Genomic DNA, 25,977 nt, shown 5'->3' on the forward strand with positions numbered 1-25,977 from the left:
GCCTCTATTTCCTAAATTAATGAGGCAAACACTCCCTCAGGACACAAATGTTACAATTAGACTGAAGGCATATAACAAAAATTACACGTTCCAGGAAAAAGACAAAAATCCACTGTACCACTACTTACAGAACAGCTAAATAGATGGAATCAAGCATAGATTGAGTTGGATGTTTTAAAAAGGGGCTACACTGCAACACAGAGGCAGTGCCCAAATTCTGAAGATCCTTAACGATGTTTAGCAGCATGGAAGTTGCAGTAAGGCAAGGGTTAAAGACAACATCCAGAGAAACTGACTGCTGCAATATGTAGTCAGCCCAGGCAAGAGAGACCTCTGAAGCGAGTCCACTTGGAGCCTATCTTGCTTACTGCAGCCAGGTAGGTGAGAAGGTCTGTTGGCAGTGTGTAATTAACCAAGAACATAGCTTCCCTGTAGACTCTGCAGGGAAGATATGTCCCAACATTTTTTATACGCCATGGAATACCATTAAGCAAGGGGTCCATGCATTCCAGGTTGGCAACCTCTGTGAGGGTGCCAGAGATCAACAAAATAAGAATAATGGAAGAATGTGAAATACACTAAACAACTAAAGGACAATTGCTTTATTAAGTTCAAAGTGTCATCAGCTAACAGTTTGTAGTTTCAATTGACTTTCAACACCTGCACTGTGAATGGTAATTGATCTTGCAAGTAAGAAATTCAAACATTTACGAAATGTTCCAAATTTAATTTACCAAATACTCAGTACAGTAACTAAAATGCCAATTATTTATGAAAGTAGTAGTTTTTTGTTCAGCCTTCAGAACAGAGCAGATGACAGGGGTTATACTGTTTTTCTTGTACACAAAATAAAAATATGTTTGTGTCCTAAGAGTGCATGTATTCTGAGCCCAATTATTTTAATATATTATTGGCTAGGACACCAGTCATGGCTTATTAATGCCAGGCCAATACATTCTAGCAGACCAACTTCATATCAGTTCAAATCCTTGAAGATGATCTAGAAAGAGAAGATAACTTCTAAAACAACTGAAAAAGGGGAAGAAGTGTCATAGTCATACTTTATTGATCCCAGGGGGAAATTGGTTTTCGTTACAGTTGCACCATAAATAATAAATAGTCATAGAACCATAAATAGTTAAATAGTAATATGTAAATTATGTCAGTAAATTATGAAATAAATCCAGGACCAGCCTATCGGCACAGGGTGTCTGACCTTCCAAGGGAGGAGTTGTAAAGTTTGATGGCCACAGGCAGGAATGACTTCCTATGACGCTCTGTGTTGCATCTCGGAGGAATGAGTCTCTGGCTGAATGTACTCCTGTGCCCAACCAGTACATTATGTAGTTGATGGGAGACATTGACTAAGATGGCATGCAACTTAGACAGCATCCTCTTTTCAGACACCACCGTCAGAGAGTCCAGTTCCATCCCTACAACATCACTGGCCTTACGAATAAGTTTGTTGATTCTGTTGGTGTCTGCTACCCTCAGCCTGCTGCCCCAGCACACAACAGCAAACATGATAACACTGGCCACCACAGACTCGTAGAACATCCTCAGCATCGTCCGGCAGATGTTAAAAGACCTCAGTCTCCTCAGGAAATAGAGACGGCTCTGACCCTTCTTGTAGACAGCCTCAGTGTTCTTTGACCAGTCCAGTTTATTGTCAATTCGTATCCCCAGGTATTTGTAATCCTCCACCATGTCCACACTGACCCCCTGGATGGAAACAGGGGTCACTGGTACCTTAGCTCTCCTTGGGTCTACCACCAGCTCCTTAGTCTTTTTCACATTAAGCTGCAGATAGTTCTGCTCACACCATGTGACAAACTTTCCTACAGTAGCCCTGTACTCAACCTCATCTCCCTTGCTGATGCATCGAACTATGGCAGAGTCATCCGAAAAGATGACAAGACTCGTCATTCTGAAGATGACAAGACTCTGTGCAGTAGTTGAAGTCCGAGGTGTAAATGGTGAGGAGAAAGGGAGACAAGACAGTCCCCTGTGGAGCCCCAGTGCTGCTGATCACTCTGTCGGACAAACAGTGTTGCAAGCGCACGTACTGTGGTCTGCCGGTCAGGTAATCAAGAATCCATGACACCAGGGGAGCATCCACCTGCATTGCTGTCAGCTTCTCCCCCAGCAGGGCAGGACGGATGGTGTTGAATGCACTGGAGAAGTCAAAAAACAAGACCCTCACAGTGAAGAGGAAAGATACAATATTCAGAGCATATCAGTATACTAGGTATGAAAGCAAAAATGGAGAGTTTTAAAACATAACCATCAGAGATTGCTGGAACATTAGTGCATAACAAATACAAAATATTTATCTATTGTCGTTATTGATAGCTTATGAAATTCTATGATGTCCAGGATATTTTAGTGCATACAGGCGATATCCATGCAATAATCCAGTATATATTCTACACGAGGTATACAATATATGAGGGGTGACTGATATGTTCGTGACCTAAAGTAGAAGGAGTCAATTTTAGAAAACTTAGCACATTTATTTTTCAACATAGTCCCCTCCTACACTTACACACTTAGTCTAAAGGTCGTGGAGCATACGGATCCCTTCTTTGTAGAAGTGGTCCACAGCAGGGATGATAGAGGTGAGTTATTAACTTCAAACTTTCTGCATAATCACTCAAAGAGTTGAACTGAACGTTCATGTAACGAGAGCTGTATAACTCATCTCCTTCTACCTTAGGCCACAAACTTAGATGTAGAGGTCCAAGATGCCTACTTCTACAAAGAAGGGATCCGTATGCTCCACGACCACTGGACTGAGTGTGTAAATGTAGGAGGGGACTATGTTGAAAAATAAATGTGCTAGGTTTTCTAAAATTGACTCCTTCTACCTTAGGCCATGAACTTATCAATCACCCCTCATATATTGTAATCAAAGTTAAGATCACAATTATGTTCAACAATTGCAGAATAAAATGTGTAAGGATTATTTGTACTTTTAGTGGATAGTTGGAAGATTAGTGGAGCAGCGTGTGATGAAGAACCACTATATACTGACGAATTTGCCACTATATATTTCATGATCTGTACGGTTTTGTTTAAAGGGAAAATGTACGTGAGGAACAGTATATACCATGTGGTATGTCGTTTGGTTGCTGTACCAGACAGCTAGAATAGTGTCTTGAAGAGGGATGTTTTGGAAATGGCTGTTTATATGATTGTATGAGATCATGAAAAAGCAATGTAACTTCATTGGACATGTGATTAGGAAAGAGGAGTTAGAATGCACGGTAATTATGGGAAAGATTGAAGGGAAGAAAGCAAGCGGAAAAGAAAGACAAATGATGATAGAGACAGCAGCCAGAGTATTGGAAATGAATACCAATGAATTGATCCACTTGACCGGAAACAGGAGTGTGTGGGCCATGGCAGTCAAAACTCAAACTGGGCATGGCACCTGATGATGATGATGATGATGATGATGATATGATTGTACATGCAGCAACGCAGAGGCACGTACAGGAAGTAGCAGAGACGGAAAACTAAACATCAAGGAGAAAGGAGCGAATGAACAATGACAGGAAGATACATTATGTTGTAGATTGACGTAAATACAAAGGGATTATTGTGTCCTGATGCGCCGAGTGCAAGTGCTGTTCCAGAAAGGGACTCAAGGGACCTCCTTGGCAGAACATAGAACTTCCTTGGCTGGCGGAACGGAAACTTTTAACAGTACAATTGCCTAATTCACCCACGTCCCTGGTCCTGAACCCGAACCCTAATCTAACTCCCCTCTCTGTCCCCAAAACCATCCCCACGAACCTCCCAAGACAAAACAACTACAACTTAGCGGAGGCAGGCACCTTTTTCTGCCTACGACAAAGGACTCGTCACTGGTGTCCGTCTTCGGAGACAGCGAGGACGATGCGTTCGCGGACTCTGACGACGAGAAGAGGTGCTTCAGGCCCACTTCTGGACTCAGCCACTTGGGGCCATTCACCGTCCGAGTACCGTATTTACCGTAAGTCCGCACCACACCCAGACGACCACCTTGCGGCTGCTTCCTCACCATTCTGCTGCGGTAGACGGGCGAGTAGACGTCGGAAACACCGCTGACATGGGTGGAAAGCGAGCAAACCAAGCCATTAACCGCCCCGCCGTTTGAATTTCCCCTCGTCTGATTGGACAGCTGGTGGTGCCGCTTTGCTTTCTGATTGGACAGCTGGTGGTACCGCTTCTCTCTCTGATTGGACAGCTGGTGGTACCGCTTCTCTCTCTGATTGGACAGCGCGTGGTTCCGCTTCGCGCTCTGATTGGATGTCGGAAGACGTTTCTTGAATGCAGTTTGAAAACTGAATTCGGATTCCTGCCTGATGTTGCGGCGGCTACGTTGCATTTACACTTGAGTGTGGAAACACTTATAAACCGACGGGTCCCTAATATCGGTACTGTAATAGTGTTACAACACTTAAGGGGTTTCATTCCAAATTTAATACATTGAACTTAAATTCCCAAGATGTTACGTGGCGACGGTTCGATTGCATTTCTGAATCATTTATCCGAGGGGTTATACAGGTGATGGAAATCTTGAACAACGCACGTAAGATGCTGGAGTCAGGCAGCATCTAAAGAGGCGAATAAACAGTTTTGGGCCGAAACTCCCCATCAGGACTTGTGTCTTGTTGAAGGCGTGCTCATTTGCCTAAATGACTAGTCCAGTAACCAGCGGGACACTGAGTCTCAAACTTCGCCTGTAACGCCGTACTGTATTTCCCGTCTTTGCCAAGAGAATATAATTGTCCATGAGAACATAGGGATTGCGCGCTGAAGTAGACCATATGACCCTTCAAGCCTGTTCCAACTTTAAACAGACTCTTGCTAATCTTTTGCCTTAACACTATTTTTCTGCTCTACACCTGTATCATTAGTTCATATAATAGTTAGGAACCTACCCGTCTCTGTTTTGAACGCAATAATTGACTGAGCCTCAGCAGCCCTCTTGGATTTCTGAGGATTCACCACCCCCAAAGTGTCTGTCTGTCTGTCTGTATCTTGTTTTACGGCGGTTGGCAACCAGCTTAATGGTGCATTACCGCCACCCTCTGCTCCAGATGTGCACTAGACATACATTCTAAATCCCTTCACCCAATCACACACACACACACACACACACACACACACAGATACAAACCTACACTTCACCCTCCCATCTTTGACCATCTTAGTATCCTATTCCTGTTTATTCGTCATATTCTATAAAAAAAAACCCTGTCCCCCTTTAAAACGCTAAAAATACCCAGACTTGTGCTCTCTCACCCATGCCCAGCAACCCTTTTAATGTGAATTCCTGCATCCCCAACTCCCTTAATTTATTTCTCATCATCTCTCTCTGTATCCCATACTTCCTGCAACACAAAACTACATGTTCTACTGACTCCTCTTCCTGATATTCCTCACACAATCCTGTCTGGTGTTTCCCTATCAATTTCAATATTTTGTTTAATGCACAATGCCCCAGCCTTAACCTAGTCCACACAATTTCCTCTCTTCTGTTTCCATTACCTACCCTAGTAACTGCAACACTCTTTTGTATTTGATATAAATGCCTCCCTTTCCCCTCCCTGTCCCATCTTTCTTGCCACATTCGGTTGACTTTTTCCCAGATTACACACTTAACCTCTGCTTTACTGATACTAATGTGCATTTCCACATTTTCTTTCCTTAACGCCCTCTTTGCCAACTCATCCACCCTCTCATTCCCCTTCACTCCTACATGTGCTGGAACCCATAGAAACTTTACCTGACCTCCCTGATTTGCAATTCTTGTAACTAACTGAAGGACTTCATAAAGTACCTCTTGCCGACTGTTTGTGTGAAAAGACCTTAAACTTGCTAGAACTGAGGATGAATCTGAACATATCAATGCTTTGGCTTGTCTGGCTTTCTGCACCCATTGCAACACAACCAACACTGCCAGCATCTCCACTGTAAACACCCCTAACTTATTAGATGTTCTTCTGCTGATTCCAATTTCTTTTGCTGGTATTACCACCCCAAACCCTGTCACTCCTGTTTCAGGTTCCTTCGCACCATCCGTATAAATGTGAGTATAATCACTATACTTTTCCATCACATGATAGTTAAATGCATTTACCAAATCTGTTTTATATCTTTCTTTCCTTTTTACCTCTAACAAATGCCAGTCTATGTCCGGCCATACAAGCTTCCATGGAGCTACAACCGGATAAACTACTGAAGGACTTATCCTCAGATCAAATACTTCACATTCTTTCGCGATATCATTCCCTACCCGACTAAAGGTATCCCTCTGAAACCTCCCATTTTCCCAGCACTCCTGCAACACTCCTTTAGTAGGGTGAGAATCATTGTGCCCCTGCAAGTTAGCCCAGTAGTTTGCCATCAGTTGCATCCTTCTTAGTTCCAAAGGCATTATTCCCATTTCTACCTGTAGGGCTGACACTGGTGACGTTTTAAAAGCCCCACTGCACACTCTCAAGGCCTGAGCCTGAATCACATCCAGTTTCCTTATAAGAGACCTAGCTGCTGATCCATATACTATATTTCCATAATCCAATACAGATCTCACTGAAGCCACATACATTCTCTTCAAAGCTGAACAACTTGCTCCCCATTCCCTACCAGTCAAACATCTCATCACATTTATTACTTTTTTACATTTCTCCTCAACTTTCCTGATATGGTCTGCCCATGTTAATGAATTAATTTCCCATCATTTGAGATGCAAATAGCCTCATCATTAATTTGAGATCTTTACTTATAGCACTGACAAAATCCTTATAAATCTCTGAAATGAGTGCTCCATGATTATTCTGATACTTGCACCTCTAATTTTCAAATTTATACTATGCCTGATTATCACTACCTCGTGGGTGTGGAGGGGGTTGGGCTTCTCACCAGTAAGATTCAAGACCAGGCCTCAATACCTCCTTGCGTAATTGGATCTTCGATTTTTTCTCACTTGCAGACCCCAGTCAGTTTGGATTGGCAACAACATCTCCTTCACAATCTCCTTCAGCAAAGGTGCACCACAAGGCTGTGTTCTTGGGCCCCTGCTCTACTCGCTTTACACTTATGACTATGTGGCTAAGCACAGCTCCAATGCCATATTTAGTTTACTGATGACAGCACTGTCATAGGCCAAAACAAAAGTGGTGACAATCAGCATAGAGCAGAGATATTGACATTCTGGCTGAGTGGTGCCATAGCAACAGTCTCTTACTCAATGTCAGCAAGACTAAGATAATTCACTTCAGGAAGAGGAAACCAGAGATCCATGAGCCAGTCCTCAACAAGGGATCAGAGGTGGAGAGGGTCAGCAACTTTAAATTCCTTGGTGTTATCATTTCTGAGGACCTGTCCTGGGTCCAGCCCATTAGTGCAATAATGAAAAAAGCATTGCAGCGCTCTACTTCTGTAGAAGTTTGCGAAGATTCGGCACAACATCTAAAACTTTGACAAACTTCCTTTGACGTGTAGTAAGCAGTATATTGACTGGTTGCATCACAGCCTGGAATGAAAACACCTTGAATGGGAAATCTGACAAAAAGTAGTGGATACAGCCCAGTCAACGATGGGTAAAACCCTCCCCACCATTGAACGCATCTACACAGAGGCTGTCACAGGGACCCCCACCACCCAGGCAATGCTTTCTTCTCACTACTGCCATCAAGAAGAAGGTACAGGAACCTCAGGACCCACATACAACCCTGAGATTCATTTTCTAGCGAGCATACTCAGTAAACCCATCATGGAATAATATCCATAATAGAATCAATGAAAGACCACATCAACTTGGGTGTTCAGTCAGTGTGCAAAAGACAACAAACTGTATAAATACAAAAAGAAAGAAATAATAATAATAAATATGCAATAAATAGTTACATTTAAAATTTATTATCAGTGTACACACATGTCACTACAGACAACACTGAGATTCATTTTCTGCAGGCATACTTAAAAAAATCTATAGAACAGTAACCATAAACAGGATCTGTAAACAGTAGAGATCAGGAACTGTTAACTGTAAACAAACAGTGCAAATGGAGATAATAAATATACAGCAATAAATAACAAGCATGAAATAACAAGATAGAAGAATCCTTAAATGATTGTAGTTATTCCCTTTTGTTCATGAGCCTGATGTTTGAGGGGTCGTAACTGTTCTTGAACCTGGTGGTATGAATTCTGAGGCACCTGTACCTTCTACCTGACGGCAGCAGTGAGAAAAGAGGATGGCCTGGGTGATGAGGATCTTTGATGATGGATGCTGCTTTTCCATGGCAATATTGCACGTTCTGGAGCATGCTGATATTAAGGGAGAGGAGGTGTTGGAGTTGTTAAAATACATTAGGACAGATAAGTCCCCGGGGCCTGACGGAATATTCCCCCGGCTGCTCCACGAGGCGAGAGAAGAGATTGCTGAGCCTCTGGACATCTTTATGTCCTCGTTGTCCACGAGAATGGTACCGGAGGATTGGAGGGAGGCGAATGTTGTTCCCTTGTTCAAAAAAGGTAGTAGGGATAGTCCGGGTAATTATAGACCAGTGAGCCTTACGTCTGTGGTGGGAAAGCTGTTGGAAAAGATTCTTAGAGATAGGATCTATAGGCATTTAGAGAATCATGGTCTGATCAGGGACAGTCAGCATGGCTTTGTGAAGGGCAGATCATGTCTAACAAGCCTGATAGAGTTCTTTCAGGAGGTGACCAGGCATATAGATGAGGGTAGTGCAGTGGATGTGATCTATATGGATTTTAGTAAGGCATTTGACAAGGTTCCACATGGTAAGCTTATACAGAAAGTTAGAAGGCATGGGATCCAGGGAAGTTTGGCCAGGTGGATTCAGAATTGGCTTGCCTGCAGAAGGTAGAGGGTGGTGGTGGAGGGAGTACATTCAGATTGGAGGATTGCGACTAGTGGTGTCCCACAAGGATCTGTTCTGGGACCTCTACTTTTCGTGATTTTTATTAACGACCTGGATGAGGGGGTAGAAGGGTGGGTTGGCAAGTTTGCAGACAACACAAAGGTTGCTGGTGTTGTAGATAGTGTAGAGGATTGTCAAAGATTGCAGAGAGACATTGATAGGATGCAGAAGTGGGCTGAGAAGTGGCAGATGGAGTTCAACCTGGAGAAGTGTGAGGTGGTACACTTTGGAAGGACAAACTCCAAGGCAGAGTACAAAGTAAATGGCAGGATACTTGGTAGTGTGGAGGAGCAGAGGGATCTCGGGGTACATGTCCACAGATCCCTGAAAGTTGCCTCACAGGTGGATAGGGTAGTTAAGAAAGCTTATGGGGTGTTAGCTTTCATAAGTCGAGGGATAGAGTTTAAGAGTCGCGATGTAATGATGCAGCTCTATAAAACTCTGGTTCGGCCACGCTTGGAGTATTGTGTCCAGTTCTGGTCACCTCACTATAGGAAGGATGTGGAAGCATTGGAAAGGGTACAGAGGAGATTTACCAGGATGCTGCCTGATTTAGGAAGTATGCATTATGATCAGAGATTAAGGGAGCTAGGGCTTTACTCTTTGGAGAGAAGGAGGATGAGAGGAGACATGATAGAGTTGTACAAGATAATAAGAGGAATAGATAGAGTGGATAGCCAGCGCCTCTTCCCCAGGGCACCACTGCTCAATACAAGAGGACATGGCTTTAAGGTAAGGGGTGGGAAGTTCAAGGGGGATATTAGAGGAAGGTTTTTCACTCAGAGAGTGGTTGGTGCGTGGAATGCACTGCCTGAGTCAGTGGTGGAGGCAGATATACTAGTGAAGTTTAAGACACTACTAGACAGGTATATGGAGGAATCTAAGGTGGGGGCTTATATGGGAGGCAGGGTTTGAGGGTCGGCACAACATTGTGGGCCGAAGGGCCTGTACTGTGCTGTACTATTCTATGTAAATGTGCTCAACAGTTGGGAGGGTTTTACCTGTGATGTATTGGGTTGAATCCATTACCTTTTGTTGGATTTTCCACTCAAAGGCACTGGTGTTCATAATAGAATCAATGAAAGACCACATCAACTTGGGTGTTCAGTCAGTGCGTAAAAGACAACAAACTGCAAATACAAAAAGAGGCCATTATGCAGCCAGTCAGCACACTTTCCACCACACACCTACATAAGTTTGCCAAGGCTTTTGATGACATGCTGAATCTCTGCAGGCCCCTGAGGAAGTAGAGGTGCTATTGTGCTTTCGTTGCAATAATATTTATATGATGGGTTCAGGAAAGGCCCATTGAGATAGCGACACCCAGGAATTTAAAGTTACTCACCCTCTCCACTTCTTATGATTACTGGCTCATGGACCTTTGGTTCCCCTCTCCTGAAGTCTGCAATCAGTTCCTTGGTCTTATTGACACTGAGTGAGATGTTGTTGTTATTACACCACTCAGTCAAATTTTCAGTCTCCCTCCTGAATGCTCATTTATCACCACCTTTGATACAGGCCAGGACAGTGATGTCATCAGCAAGCTTGTACATGGTGATGGAGTTGTATTTAGTAACACAGTCATAGGTGTAATGCATGGAGAGCAGGGGGCTAAGTACACATCCCCGTGGTGCTCCTGTGCTGATGAAGATTGTGAAGGAGATGATATTGCCAATCTGAACTAACTGGGGTCTACAAGTGAGGAAATCCAGGACCTAATTGCACAAGGGGATATTAAGGACCAGGTCTTGGAGTTTGCTGATTAGTTCAGAGGGGATGATGGTGTTAAATGCTGAGCTGATTCAATAAAGAGCGTCCTGATGTATGCATCTTTGCTGTCCAGATATTCTAGTGTTATGTGAAGACCCAACGAGATAGCATCTGTAGACCTGTTGTTTCAATAGGCGAATTGGAGCAGATTCGAAATTGCCAGTCGGACTGGAGCTGATATACGTCAACACCAGCCTCTCAAAACACTTCATCACTATAGATGTAAGTGCCTCTGGGTGATTGTCATTTAGACAGCTTACCATGCTCTTCTTGGGTACTGATTGAAGCCTCCTTGAAGCAGGTGGGTACCACACACTGCCAGAGCAAGAGGTTGAAGATACCTGTGAATACACCAGCTAGTTGGTTTGCACATAAATATTAAGAGCATGAGATGAAAGTGAGTCCATAGGTTGATAGGAGCATTTCAATGATGGAGCAGGTAAAGTTGAGTGAAGTTATTCCCTTTGGTTCAAGAGCCTGATGGTTGAGAAGTAATAACTGTTCCTGAACTTGGAGGTATGAGTGCCGATGCTCCTGTAACTTCTTCCTGATGGCAGCAGTGAGTACAGAGCATGACCTGAGTGGTGGGGGTCCCTGATGATAGACACTGCTTTCCTGTGCTCAGTGCTGGAGAGGGCTTTATCGACGATGAACTGGGCTCTATCCACTACTTTTTGTAGGACTTTCCATTCAAGGACATTGGTGTTTCCATTCCAGGCTGTGATGCACCCAATCAACATATTCTGCACTGCACATCTGTAGAAGTTTGTCAAAGGTTTAGATGTCATACTGAATTCTTGCTAACTCCTAAGGAAGTAGAGGCGTTGCCATGCTTTCTTCATAATTGCCCTTACATGCTTTGCCCAGGACAGGTCCTGCAAAATGATAATACTAAGGAATTTAAAGTTGTTGACCGTCTCCACCTCGGTCTCCAATCCACTTTTACTGTGTCCTGTCCGTGTCCTCTTTCACTATTCCAACAAGGCCCAACATATTGTGAGGAACAGTATCTCAAGTTCTCTCTGGGCACAATTTCAACTTAATTAATTTTCTTCACCCTCCTAAAGGCTGCTCGCATGTCATCTTCAGAGACAGAATTCACAGTTTTCCCAGTGGCAGCTTACATCTACAGTGATGAAGTGTTTTGGGAGGCTGGTGTTGAAGCATTTCAACTCCTGTCTGAGTGGGAGTTCGTGATGGTTCCTCCACTCAATTTCACTTGTCGCATCACTGAACTGTTCTCACAACCTACGGACTCACTTTCAAGACTCTTCAACCCATGTTCTGGATATTTAGTGCTTATTTATTCATTATTGTTATTTCTTTTTTTCTTTTCTATTTGCAGTTTGTTGTCTTTTGCATATCAGCTGTTTGTCTGCCCTGTTGGGTGTGTTTGATTCTATTATAGTTCCTGGATTTATTGGGTATGCCCACAAGAAAACAAAACATATGACATGTGTGTACTTTGATAATAAATTTACTTTGAATTTCACGTTCATTAGTTCCACCCAGAGTGATTCTACGTGATATCCTCTTCACTCCTTATAGGTTCTTTAATATTAGTGCTACTGCTACACCTATTCCTTTTGGATGATCCCTCGTAAAAAGTTAAAAATTCTGGAATATTTCAACCAGCCCTGGCAACGTTAATTTCCAAAATGTTTAACCCTTCAATATTAACTTCTGTATTTACAGCTGTACAAGATATTGGTGAGATTGCATCTCACTTTCAAGGATTCTTTATTTCATGTTCTGAACATTGCTTCTTTATTTATTTTTATTTCTTTTTGTATTTGCACAATTTTTTGATTTCTGCACACTAGTTGAACAACCAAGTTGGAACAGTCTTTTATTGATTGTTATGATTATTATTCTACAGATTTATTGAGTATGCCCACAAGAAAATGAATCTCAGTCAGGGATGTATATGGTGACATATATATGTCCCTTGTAAATTTACTTTGAATTTTGAATATTGTTTGTAGTCATAGTTGCCATGCAATAGGAAGGATATAATTAAGCTGGACAAGGTATGAAAAGATTTACGAGGATGTTATTGGGAATGGAGGATTTACTTTAGAAGGGCAGCTGAATAAGGTGGTACCATTGTCTTTGAGTGAAAGAGGCAGAGGAGAGATCTTAGTCTATAAAACCACGAACAAAATTCCCAGGAGAAGGGAGCCGAAAATTAGATGATATAGATTTAACTTGAGGTGGAAAATTTAAATGGGACCTGAGGACCAGAGGGTGATGGGTCTGTGAAACAAATAACCAGACAAAGTGCTAGTGGTTGGAACAGTTACATTTATACGACATTTCAATAGATGTATTTTTTTATAGATTAGATTAGATTAGCTTTATTTGCCACCTGTAGATTGAAACATACAGCAAAATGCATCATTTTGTGTCAAACCAAATCAGAAATTGTCACTACACACAAGATGCCAACATAGCATGCCCACAACTAACCCTAACCATGCGTCTTTAGACTGTGGCAAGAAACTACGGATTCCAAAGAATCCCACACAGTCACAGGGAGAACAGGCAGACACCTGACAATCAGCAGCAGAATTGAATCCTGACTGGTGATAACTGGCACTGTAATAGCATTATGCTAACCTCTGCGCAACTGTGCTGCCAATGCCAGCATCTTTCTGTAATACCATGGGCTCTTACCTTTTTTAGCAGCATCACGTGTGGCACCTTGTCAAAGGCCTTCTGAAAATCTAAGGGAACAAGATCCATTGAGTCTGAATGAGAACGCCATAGTTATCACTAACTTCATGAAAACCTGTGCAGATGAGTGTGTGCCTACAAGAACATACTGTATATACCCGCATCAAAAGCCATGGATGAATCAGGTTTGTAGTCTGTTGAGAGTGATGCAGGACTGTATAAGAAGGACAGGTAAGACTTACGGAGGGCTATCTCAAGAGCAAAGGAACAATTCCGAACAAGGTTTGAGGAGGATTAGATGCATGTCAACTCTGGCTGGGTTTGCAAGCCATTACTTCCTACAAAACGATGCTTCGCTCCTAGATGAGCTCAACGCCTTTTACACACACTTTGAAAAAGGAGAATAAAACTGCATCTATGAGGATCCCTACAGTAACCAGTGACACTGTGATCTCTGTCTCGGAGACCAATGTCAAATTACCTTTCAAGAGGGAAGAACCCTTAAAAGCAACAGGTACCAATGGGATACCTGGTAGGGCTCTAAACACCTGTGCCAAGCAACTGGCAAGTGTTCTCATTTGGAAGTTCCCATCTGCTTCAAAAGTGAAGCAATCATACCACTGCCCAAGGAGAGTAGGGTGAGATGCCTTAATGACTATCGTCCAGTAGGACTCACATCTAGAGTGAAGTGTTTTGAGAGTTTGGTAATAGCTAAAAAAATCAATTGCTGCCTCAGTAAGGACCTGGACTATCGCTACAATAGGTCTACAGCGGATGCAATTTCATTGGCTCTTCATACAGCCTTGGATCACCTGGATAGTATAATGTTTATTGACCACAGCTCGGCAATTAATACAATTCCACCCAATCAAAAAGCTCCAAAACCTGGGCCTCTGTACCGCCCTCTGCAACTGGATCTGCGACTTCCTCACTGGAAGATCACAGTCTGTGCAGATTGGAAATAACTTCTTCACCTCACTGAATCAACACAGGCACACCTCAAGGGCTTAGCCCACTGCTATACTCTCTCTACACCCATGACTGTTTGGCTAGGCACAGCTCAAATGGCATCTAATGACAACACACTATTGTTGGCATAATTTCAAATGGTGATGAGAAGCTGAGTGAGCAAGACAGATCAGCTGGTTGAGAGGTGTTACAGCAAACAACTTTGCACTCAGCATCAGTAAGGCCAAAGCATCTATTGTCCACTTCAGAAAGGGTAGGACAAGGGCAGACCCACCAGTCCTCATAGAGGGATCAGAAGTGGAATGTGTGAGCAATTTCAAGTTTCTGGGTGCCAACATCTCTGAAGATCTATCCTGAGCCCAACATAACAATGTAGTTACAAAGAAGGCACAACATCGGCTATATTTTATAAGGAGTTTGAGAAGATTTGGTATATCACCAAAGGCACTCACAAATTTCTAGATATACTGGGCAGAGCATTCTAACTGGCTGCATCACCGTCTGGTAAAGGGTGGTCGGGGGCACTACACAGAATCAAACTAAGCTGCAGAAAGTTGTAAACTCAGTCAGCTCCATCATGAACACTAGCCTCCCTAGCATCCTGAACATCTTCAAGGAGTGAAAAGGCAACCACCATTATTAGGGAGCCCCATCAACCAGAACATCCCCTCTTTTCATTGCTATCATCAGGAAGAAGGGACAGGAGCCTAAAGGCACACACTTAATGATTCAGGAACAGCTTCTTCCCTTCTGTCAACAGATCTCTGAAAGAACATTGAACAGTACCTCACTACTTTTTTTAAATGTTTTTTTACACTAACTCATTCTTAATGTATTACAATATACTGCTGCCGTATAACAACAAATTTCACGACATATGCCAGTGAAATTAAATTTGATTCTGAAAATGCTAGTGGAACTCTGGTCATCTATGGGGAGGAACAGTCAATGTTTCAGACCAAGACCCTTCATCATGAGTTCTGCATTCCTCCAGCGTTTTGTGTGTGTTGAAACTACTTCTTTTGGTGCACCATTACATGTAAAACATTGCACATTCCAATGTACGTTCTGTGGTTGTAGAAGTTGCTCTTTGTTTTCCATTCACCGAGTAGTTAACTGTACAGACTAGAAGTATCATCATAGCCCTACTTAAGAGAAAAATATGTGCATTCACTGAAAAGCTTCTTTGGCCCGACTCATACTTGCAGTAGGGTTTTCACTGGTGCTGATTTGCACTGTAGTTAGATGGCACATTAACAGCTCAGTTAACGGAGTAAAAGCCTGAGCAGTACTCAAAAGTACAAACAATTGTCTGTTGCCACTATTTCTGTGCAGTATTCTATAATCTTTGATCACTGAAGTCATTTTGTCAAAAGTGAAAAGATCTTGGCTCTATTACAATGTTTTAATTTAGACCAAGCTCAGTGTTTGTAAATACAACTGGCAATTAAATCTATTTCTGTTTGTTCTACAGTTTTGAAAGCTGTCATTTAGTTAACAGTCTGGAGATACCAAGTGACATTTCTCCTAGCTATCTAGATCTCAGTCTCAGAATAAGTAGTAAGCTGTTTAGAACTGATATGATAGGAATTGATTTACTCCAAATCTTTACATTTCTTTATCACGAATGGCTGTGGAAGCTATTATTGAATTCCACTCCATATATTGTTTCCTTACAATGTACTAAGCTATTTTGGCCCTTTGAGTCTAAGCTAGCTCACAGAACAAACCCATTCCCTACTATTTTTCCCTGTAACTTATTCTATTCCCAATCCCATCAACTCCACTCAGATTTTGCCACACAACACCTCTGAATCTGTAAGTCCCAGACTTCTACAATTTGCAGTGCACGGGCAAAGACAAGGACAGATGTCAGTTTTAGCATCTGAACACCAAGGATTCCAATGAATATTCACCATGATTTGACCAATGCTACAAGGCAACACACACAAAACACTGAAAGAACTCAGAAGGTCAGGCTGCATCTATGGAAAAGAGTAAATAGTTGACGTTTTGGACTGAGACCCTTCAGGAGGACTGGGGGGAAAAAAATAATCAGAATAAGAAGGTGGGGGGGGAGGGGAGGGAATAGTACAGAGTAGTAGCTGATAGGTGAAACTGGGAGAGGGGGATGGGTGAAGTAAAGAGCTGTGAAGCCAATTGGTGAAAGAGATGTGGAGAAAGGGGAATCTGATAGGAGAGGACAGAGGGCCATGCAATAAAGGGAAGGGGAAGGAGCACCAGAGGGCAATGGGTTTTCCTGATGAAGGTTCTCAGCCTGAAATGTTGACCACACTCTTTTCCATAGATGCTGCCTGGTCTGCTGAGTTCCTTCAGCATTTTGTGTGTATACTTGATTTCCAGCATCTGCAGATTTTCCCTTGTTTGTAATGCTACTAGGCAAATGCTTTTCTCTTCAAAGGCTCCACGGTTAACAAAGTATAGGTACTATACCTTTCCCCAAGACATTTTAAATACTTGCTTTATAGAACATTATACAGGATAGAATGTATCTAGTAAATAATTTCAATGCAAACTTGGCTCTGAAAACTGCAAAAATTCCTCAATTTTATGTAATTGCTACAGATCTGTTGTACATTTTTATTGTAACAATTGTATTCACAAGACAATTACAGCCTTTTTTCATACAAATATTGCATATAGCTAACATTTATGCCTTCAAATCAAAATGAAGACAATTTCAATGTGATTTGCTCACTGTATATTTACACTCTATAACTACCTTCATTCAAGGGATTACTTGGAACTGATACTAAAGGAAATGGGCTACAGGGCAGGAAAGAGGAGGGACTTAGAACAGTTTATATGAAACTTCCAGATGCCTTGCTGATATAAGTTTCACGTTTGTTTTAGTGGGGCCGGGATATTTGCAGATGCTTGTTCAAGATAGGCTAAAGGTCCTTGAGCAAGATCTGATGATTTTTTGGGTTGTACATTAATATCTTCCAGGACTTGTTGCCAGTGTCTCAGCTTGCTTAGATGTTTTTGGATCAAGGCTTCTTTCCTCTGTAGTTCATTTTTCAATTCTGAAACATCCTACAAAATGCATATATATTGTTAAGAACACTTCCAAACAGAATATTTTAATGCTTAAGCCTTGAAAGAGTACAAAATAATTAAGGAATTTATCAACAACAAAAGATACTTCAAGGTAAACTTTTCAAAAACTGAGTAGTGTAAAGCACTGGAACAGCTTAAGAGTAGTACGAAGCATTTGAACTGACAGCATGGTTAAAGCCTTTGAATTGGAAGATACTCTGTTTGTTTCAAGGTCCAGTTGGTCTTTGCTGTTCATGTAATTTGTTAGATTTACCTTCTGCAGACTGATCACATTTGTACACTTTCTCTGATCTAAAATTCATCTTCCCCAATGTCAGTAGGGCAGTTGACATCAGATCAGAGAACACAAGATCAATTATTCCTTTCCATGTAATGGCCACTCTTAGTATTATTGCACTGTGAGGATTTGAGTCACTTGTGTCATTGTTTACAACAGGGGTCCCCAACCTTTTTTGAAGTGCGGACCGGTTTCACGTTGACAATATTCTTGCGGACCGGCCGACCGGGGCGGGATGGTTGCCAGCGGACAAGAGTAGCAGTCAAATACGTTGCGTTTACCCAGAAAGACAACAATGACCATGAAGCCTTGCGCGGGCACCAGTGTGCATGCATTATTTGCGCATGCGCGCTCCTGTTGATAATTTTTCTACAAATCTGTTCGGGGGGGGGGGGGGGAGTGTGTTAATCACGACCGGAATATCGGTGATAAGTGGCTAATACACTCAATTTCCTTTCTAAGAGGCTTTATCTAACGAAATTAATATTAAACACACAGCGCATTTTCCTCGCATGAATATAGCGATAAGTCAATTATCAGGGGAGGTCAGGGGAGCTTGAAGTAAGTGTTGAACAAACTTCCCGTAGAAGTGTCAGAAGCAGGTTCGATATTATCATTTAAAGAAAAACTGAATAGGTATATGGACAGGAAAGTAATGGAGGGTTATGGGCTGAGTGCAGGTCGGTGGGACGAGGTGAGAGTAGCGTTCGGCACGGACTAGAAGGGCGGAGATGGCCTGTTTCCGTGCTGTAATTGTTATATGGTTATATAAGTCAATAGCATCATAACATTTTAAGTAACGTTTGGATATTAAACACAGCTCATATTTTCCCCGTATGAACTTATAAAATCATTGCAACGCACCAATATTGCTGAATCAGTGGGAGCCCTGGGCTTGCTTTCCTGCAACAAGACGGTCCTATAGAGGGATGATGGGGGACAGCGATACTCGAACGGGGTTCCTTATGTCCAGTCTAATCCGCAAGTTAGTTTTTGTTACATTCATCACAGAGATATGTTGGAAATGGAAGCAACGTTTTCGGTGCTTCCGTGGGTATCTCAGGATATTGAGCCTTGACTTTGATCCAGAATGCCGGCAGAGCTGTTAGGTCAAACAGACTTTTCAGCCTGCCGTCATTTACAAGCTCGAGGAGTTGATCTCCTTCCCGCGCTGAAATGGATGACGCGTGGGTAATGGCTCAACAGTGCGTGACAGGGAATGAGGAAAGGTGCAGCTGACTCATATCGCCAAATCATATCGTTTCCTCGCGGCCCGGTAGCGCATGCTCTGCGGCCCAGTGGTTGGGGACCGCTGGTTTACAATACACATGGGTACAAGGTAATATACTTGGGTAACAAGATAGCATGAAGTTGGCATAAGCCTGTTGTACTTGTTGCCCTTACCAAATCTACTTTGCACTCCCTCTGTCACAGGCTCAGTAACATTAAAGCCAATTGTATCATCTCAATATTATGGAAGTTGTAGGGTACAATCCAAACTTAGGATCCTGATGTCCAAACTGTTTATATTTCCAAGTACTCCATCAAGAACTCATAGGGTCCTGTGTGTATTTTTGGGTATTAAAAGTATAAACAACTGTCACGTTATTCTGCAGATTTTTAAATGTACACAATTCAATATCTTGACAACTACGCAGGCTAATAAAATCCATGACTCCTAAAATCATGACTCAAATCCACCAACTCTGTTAACTTTATTTTAGCACGTAATGCTGATTAGTCAATTGATTTTTTTCCCCTCAAACACAATAAGTTATAAAACGATAGGAAATAAGTTCTTTACCTCCTTTATGACTTGCTCAGGTTTCTGTACAGCAAGCTGCAGCCTCTTCTGTAGGAAAAAGCACTCTGTTTGTCTGGCAACATCCAAAAACTTTTGAATGCATTGCTCTACACCTGTAGCATTATAGATGAACACATTTATGAATAAAATTGTAAGCTGGTTAGAAGCAAATGACTCTACATAATTTACATACTACTATTTAACTATTTATGGTTCTATTACTATTTATTATTTATGGTGCAACTGTAACAAAAACCAATTTCCCCCTGGATCAATAAAGTATGACTATGACTTTATAAGTCTGCGCCAGGTCGCATTTATTTTGTTAAATCAATAAAGAATAGTTTACTTCTGAAACATGCAAGGGTGATTAAAATCTGTAAATACCACAAGCCTTCCTGGTTTCAGGCGGATATTCCAAAAAGACTTTTAAAAACTCTGTTTTGATGATGAGTCTCAGCCTAAAACGTTGACTCTTTATTCCTTTCCAAAGGTGCTGTCTGACCAGCTGAGTTTCCTCAGCATTATTTTGTGTGTTACTTAATTGGAAGTCTATTAAATGTTGTTAATCTGCCCACAATTTCTGCAGCTCTTTCCAAATACAGGTGGCCCCCGTTTTCCGAACATTCACTTTAGGACACCTTGCTGTTACGAAAGACCTACATTAGTTACCTATTTTCGCTAACAGAAGGTATTTTCACTGTTACAAAAAAAGGCAGTGCGCGTCCAAACAGCCAAGCTCCTCCCCCGGAACTGCATTCTAGCCGGCATTTCTTAAACACGTGCTTTATCCCGCTTTACTTTGCGCATCCGTTAGCAAGATGAGTTCTAAGGAATCGGAAAAGCCTAAGAGAGCTCGTAAGGGTGTTACACTTAGCCGTAAAACTAGACATAATTAAGCATTTCAATTGTGGTGAACGAAGTAAGGACATTGTCCGCGCGTTGAACTTGCCCGCGTCCACCATTTGCACTATTTAAACGCAGAGAGAAAGAACTTTGAAAGCTGCCGATGTTACTGTTGGATATGCTCGTAGCAAAGTGGTCTCTTTTAGTCAGCATCCAATAATGGATAAAATGGAAAGTCTATTGCTTGAGTGGATTGATGGGTGTACAAAGCGTGGTGTTCCGTTATGTTTTCTTATACTTGAAATCAGTCTTTTTAATAAGCTGAAACAGAAAACACTGGACGATGGTGATGAAAGTGTTGCAAAAGTGGAATTTAAAGGTAGTCATGGGTGGTTTGATCGGTTTCTGAGGCGAAGACAGCTTCATAGTTTAAGCAGTGGTCCCCAACCTCTGGGCCGTGGACCGATACATTGCCATGAAGAATGCAGTTGTGCAACAGTAGTTGGAACGCACCCAGCACATCTTTAAGAAAAAAGCCGAAATAAACAAGCTAATTAATTAGGTACCACCTGACACGTAAATGTCGGCCCAGATCAGGGGCGATTGCTGATTGCGTCAGGTGGTTATTCGTATAAGTGTTTAACTGTGACGAAACTGCAATTTATTGGAGTCTTCCCGATTACGGTAAGTGAAACTACACTGTACATACATTATTTCTACTTTATATAGGCTGTGTATTTTCATGTGTTATTTGGCATGATTTGGCAGCTTCATAGCTTAAAGGTTACTGGAGAGAGTGTTTCTGCCAAGAGCACTTGCGCCGTGTTTCTGCTGAGCGCTTCCGCGAGATTTTCGCTGCGCTAGATTTCTACTTTATATAGGCTGTGTATTTATCATATCATTCCTGCTTTTATTATGTTACTGATATTTTAGGTTTTATGTGTTATTTGGCATGATTTTGCAGGTTATTTTTTGGGTTTGGAAACACTCAAAAACTTTTCCCATATAAATAAATGGTAATTGCTTCTTCGCTTTATAACATTCCGGCTTATGAACCATTTCATAGGAACGCTCTACCTTCGGATAGCGGGGGAAACCTGTATCACACTTTGCATGAAGAAGCTGCCCTTGATGTCCATTTTAAACTTCTCATTTCCAGTCTAAAACCTATGAGCTCTTGTTTTTAGCATCACCTCCCTATGTCCCTCATGAGCTTATATGCCTCTATCAGGTCACCCTTTAATCTCCAACATTCCAAGGAATGCAGTCCTAGTCGACACAATCTCTCCCAAGGGTGTTTTTTTTTAAATACTCTACTTTGTTTAACTTTTAAAGACCCAGAAGTGGTTGTGTTTGCTTTAAATGGCATTTATCAACTTAATGACATTGTTTTTAAATTGTTTACATAAATTTTGTTTATAAATGTCACTAAAAATCAGACATTTAAAAGCTGTCAAATTCTTTGATACCAGTTTTGTTTTCTGTCAAGATGGTTGGAAGCAAGACCTCGGAAAAATACAGCCAAAGCCTAATTGCTACTGAAAGCTCACTAATTCTTGTTGAAACCAGAATCCCAAAGCCAACGAAGTTCCAAAGCCTATGCACCCATACCAATTGAGACTGTGAGCTGAACTTTTTTTTTTACAATTTATACTGAAGGTACAGTCGCTAAATTTGCAAATAATTCAAAGTACAAAAGTTGTGCGGAGTGCTTAAGGAGGGCAAAAAGGAGTAGAGGTTAAGTGTATAAGCAAAGATCTAGTAAAATGTGAAATTGTCCATTTTGATAGGAAAATGAAAAAGTTTGCTCTCAGGTGGGGGGAGAGGGGGAGGGAGGGAGAGGGGGAGGGGGAGAGAGATAGAGATAGATAGATAGCTAGATAGAGAGAGATCTGGGAGTCCTAGTGCATGATTCCAAATGATAATTAAGTAAAGTTACTGACAAAACTAAACAGAATGTAAACACGAGGAAATCTGCAGATGCTGGAATTTCAAGCAACACACATAAAAGTTGCTGGTAAACGCAGCAGGCCAGGCAGCGTCTCTAGGAAGAGGTACAGTCGACGTATTGGGCTGAGACCCTTCGTCAGGATTAACTGAAAGAAGAGCTAGTAAGAGATTTGAAAGTGGGAGGGGGAGGGAGAAATCTACCTGCTGCTTTTACCAGTAACTTTTATGTGTGTTGCTAAACAGAAAGTCACTGTTTTATTGCTAGGAGAATTGAATGCAAAAGTATGGAAGTTAACCTTGTTATGCAAGACAGAGGCATGACCAATTCTGGAGTACTATGTAAATTGATCCCCTTATTTGAGAAAAAATGTTAATTCAATGAAAGCAGTTCAGAGGTTTTCTAAACAAAATTACCTGGAATAGTTGAATTGTCTTAAGAGAGAAGGTTAGACATGCTAGGTTTCTAAAGATGGAGTATAGTAGAGTGAAGGGGATTTGAGTGAAATAAAATTGTACGAGATATTTACAGAGTGGATGTCAAGAGGATGTTTTCTCTTGCTGGAGAATCTTCAACTAAAAGTGACTTTAAAAATAAGACATCAACATTTAAAAGTGTGATAGTGAAACAGAGTATGAAAGGTGACATAAATGCAGACATTATGCAGACATAAATGTGAGGTGGACATTACATCAGAACAGCCATGATCTTAAGCTTGGGGGCTAAGTGTCATACTGCTGCTCCAAATTTGTATGTCGGTAAGTCAGCTCACACAAAATCCAGGTCAGTGTGTCCTAAGTTTTACAAGTTATCTCAAGGAGTACAAACATGAGGTAATGCCTAATCTGTGAATATGCTTTCCTCATTACACAGACTACAGTTAGAATATCAAGGTTAATTTTCAATTTTGTTGTCTGTGTGTTCTCAGGTATGTAAACGTTTCCTTTTGTGCCTCATAAGGCCATTGCTTGTATCAATACATGAGCAAGATAAATAATCAACAAAAGAACATGTAAGCTTATACATAATGTAAACAGGATCTTTGAAATTATTACTACAGTTCATTCCATCTTTGTAACAATGCAAATATATTTGGAAAAATGCTTCCACCAGAACACAACACACTAGAGAAAGAGCTTTCATAATCATTTTAGGTCCAGCTACAAACTAGTGCTTAAATAATTATTTATATCATTATATACATTCTTCCAAGGTTTCCCACCTGTTCTAATTTCTTCTTGATCTGTGCCATTCACATAGTCTTGACTGACCAATGATGCAAAGCAGGCCTACAAGAAATTCTCAATTAATATTTAGAATTTTCCAATTAATTTAACAGAAACAATCCAGCACAAGAGCAATTTTCCATTATGTTAGAACTGGAGTACAAATCAAGATCAGGGATTCTGTGGATAGCAAGTAATGAAATATGTCAGTAAAATATTTGTGTAGTAGCTTTTTATTAAACTGGGGTAAGCTGAGCTTGTCCATAAAAGGGAAATCATTAAATAGACAGAGCAGGCAACAATCACACAACTGTAATAAAATCTTGTGGAAAAAGTAGAATGAAACAAGAAACTTTCCCAAGCATTAAGTTTTAAATATAATATGAACATGACAATCTAAACTGTGAGCAGTGCAGCCAAAGCAAGTGTGTTTCCAATGGGATACAAGTTTGACAGGAGTAAGGGCATCATCATCATAGCTTGTCACACCAGACAGCCAGCCACTCTAGTGTTGTTTCGTTGATGTTGAGCAGGTCAGTGTCAGCTAAATCAGGTGAGAGTGGGCAGTTGCACAGAACGTGCTCAATGTTCTGCACCCTTTTGCCACACTCACAGGATTCGCTGGTCTTTAAACCCCACTTCACCATATTAAGGGCATGATTTACTCAGACGATCAAAGAATTGTAAAACCTCATCCAGCCATTGGATTGGGAGTCACATTATAACAAAAATGAAGATGTGGAACATACAAAGGAATCTAAACAATAACAAGAGGACACAGTAGTATGGAATCTGTAGAATTCTCTGCCCAATGAAGCAGTGGAGGATACCTCAGTAAGTATATTTAAGACAAGGTTGGATAGATTTTTGCATAGTAGGGGAATTAAGGGTTAAGGGGAAAATACAGGTAGGTGGAGATGAGTCCATGGCCAGATTAGCCATGACCTTATTGAATGGCAGAGCAGGCTCAACGGGCCAGATGGCCTATTCCTGCTCCTATTTCTTATATGTTGTGTTCTTATTGTCTGCCAGAATTTGTACTGTCCCTGTGAAAGAGTGAGTGAAACACCATACTGATCTGCTGCAACCGTCCAGGTGAATGTATTCCATACTGTTTAGTAAGAAGTTCCAGAATTCAGATCCAACAATGATGTATTTCCAAGTCAAGGTTATGTGTGCTTTCCAGAGTAACTAATTCATCATGACAATTGCATGTATTTGCTGTCTTTGCTCTTCCGGCTGGTAGAGCTTGCAGCTGGAAAGTGGTGCCAGAGAAACTATCAACACTGTTTCACTTATTATCCAGAATTCTCTTTAAAAGCACCCATGATAAATGTAAATTTGGAAATTATCTCTACACTTTGTGGAACATGCTTTCAAATTTACCTGACGTCGATAGAAATAAAAGGCAAATGGTCTTGCATACATATAAAGTACTATATAAAGTTTTCTAGTACAAAACTTTCTCCTGAATTGTCCAATTTATCTTCGCCCCTAATTTTAATCTCTACAAAGATAAAACTTAAATTTCATATAAACCCGTTTTTCTTAAAAATCCAGCTTATTCATTCTTTCTCAATAAATGCAGATGCACTGAAAGGCTGATTACTAAGAGCACTCGTGCACCTCCCATTCCAACCCACCGCCATCCCTCCCGGGATACAACCGCCACCTTCCTCGCTGAAAAACCACTGGCCCTCAAACGCCGCCGTTACCTCAAATGAAGCTTCGAGTTCGTCCACCAGCGTGCTGGGAGGCCGTACCGGCGCGGACGCAGAGGCCACAGACGTAGGCCCGGACCCAGGAGGCGGCGGTGGAGGTGGCGGGTTGGGGTTTTGCGGCGGGTGTGAAAACATCCCCGACAGCGAAGCGGCCATTTTCCTGGACCTCGATGCGCATGCGCGGTTCCCAACCCCGCGTTTGCGCAAATCTGCAGAGAAAGTGCAGGCGGGCTGCGTACAACTCTTTCAACTTTTAACTGGGAAAAGCAAATTTTAAAGGGATTTGATTACCGAGTGAATACGTCAAGATGACCTATTGGTTTTGCCTTTTGTCATATTCGTGTAAAAATTCCCGGCGATTTATATTTTTGACGCTTTGTCCGGGTGTCTTCAATTTTTGATGAGGACAGTTTCGCTTTATTATGGCCCTGTCTAATATTTAATGGCTAAGTTATATCAGTATAGTTTGTGGAAGCTGCACTACATGTGCTGGTTGCCAGTTCAGTTCATAAAGTTCCTTCGAGTTATAACTTATGTTCAAAAACTACCATGGTATTACCGCAACTGATATCAACAAATAAACCTAAGCATTGTTACAAATTCCATTCTAAAATAAAACAAATGAAGCAAAAGAAGCTGCCGGAGGAACTCAGTAGGTCTGGCAGCATCAGTAGGGTAGAATGGACAGTCAAAATTCAAAATCGAAACGTTTCATCTAGA

General features: G+C 41.6%; 2 protein-coding genes across 2 annotated transcripts in view; both read right to left on the bottom strand.

Annotated features, from left to right (window-relative positions):
* haspin (histone H3 associated protein kinase) overlaps window positions 1-4,372 on the bottom strand; it is a 79,633-nt gene extending 75,261 nt beyond the window's left edge. The window contains exon 1 of the mRNA XM_072254396.1: window positions 3,840-4,372. Coding sequence (XP_072110497.1) covers window positions 3,840-4,372 — 533 coding nt within the window. The remainder of the gene's footprint in view (window positions 1-3,839) is intronic.
* Window positions 4,373-16,669: 12,297 nt separating this feature from the next.
* med28 (mediator complex subunit 28) lies at window positions 16,670-25,428 on the bottom strand. The gene is made up of 4 exons (XM_072252978.1): window positions 25,252-25,428; window positions 23,533-23,599; window positions 19,517-19,629; window positions 16,670-17,411 (listed from the first exon to the last, which is right to left on the bottom strand). Exons 1-4 carry the CDS (start codon window positions 25,411-25,413, stop codon window positions 17,214-17,216), a joined length of 540 nt encoding a protein of 179 aa, XP_072109079.1. The 5' UTR covers window positions 25,414-25,428; the 3' UTR covers window positions 16,670-17,213.
* Between the last annotated feature and the right edge of the window lie 549 nt (window positions 25,429-25,977).

This window comes from Mobula birostris, chromosome 3, assembly GCF_030028105.1.
Source record: "Mobula birostris isolate sMobBir1 chromosome 3, sMobBir1.hap1, whole genome shotgun sequence".
NCBI classification, from domain to species: Eukaryota; Metazoa; Chordata; class Chondrichthyes; order Myliobatiformes; family Myliobatidae; genus Mobula; species Mobula birostris.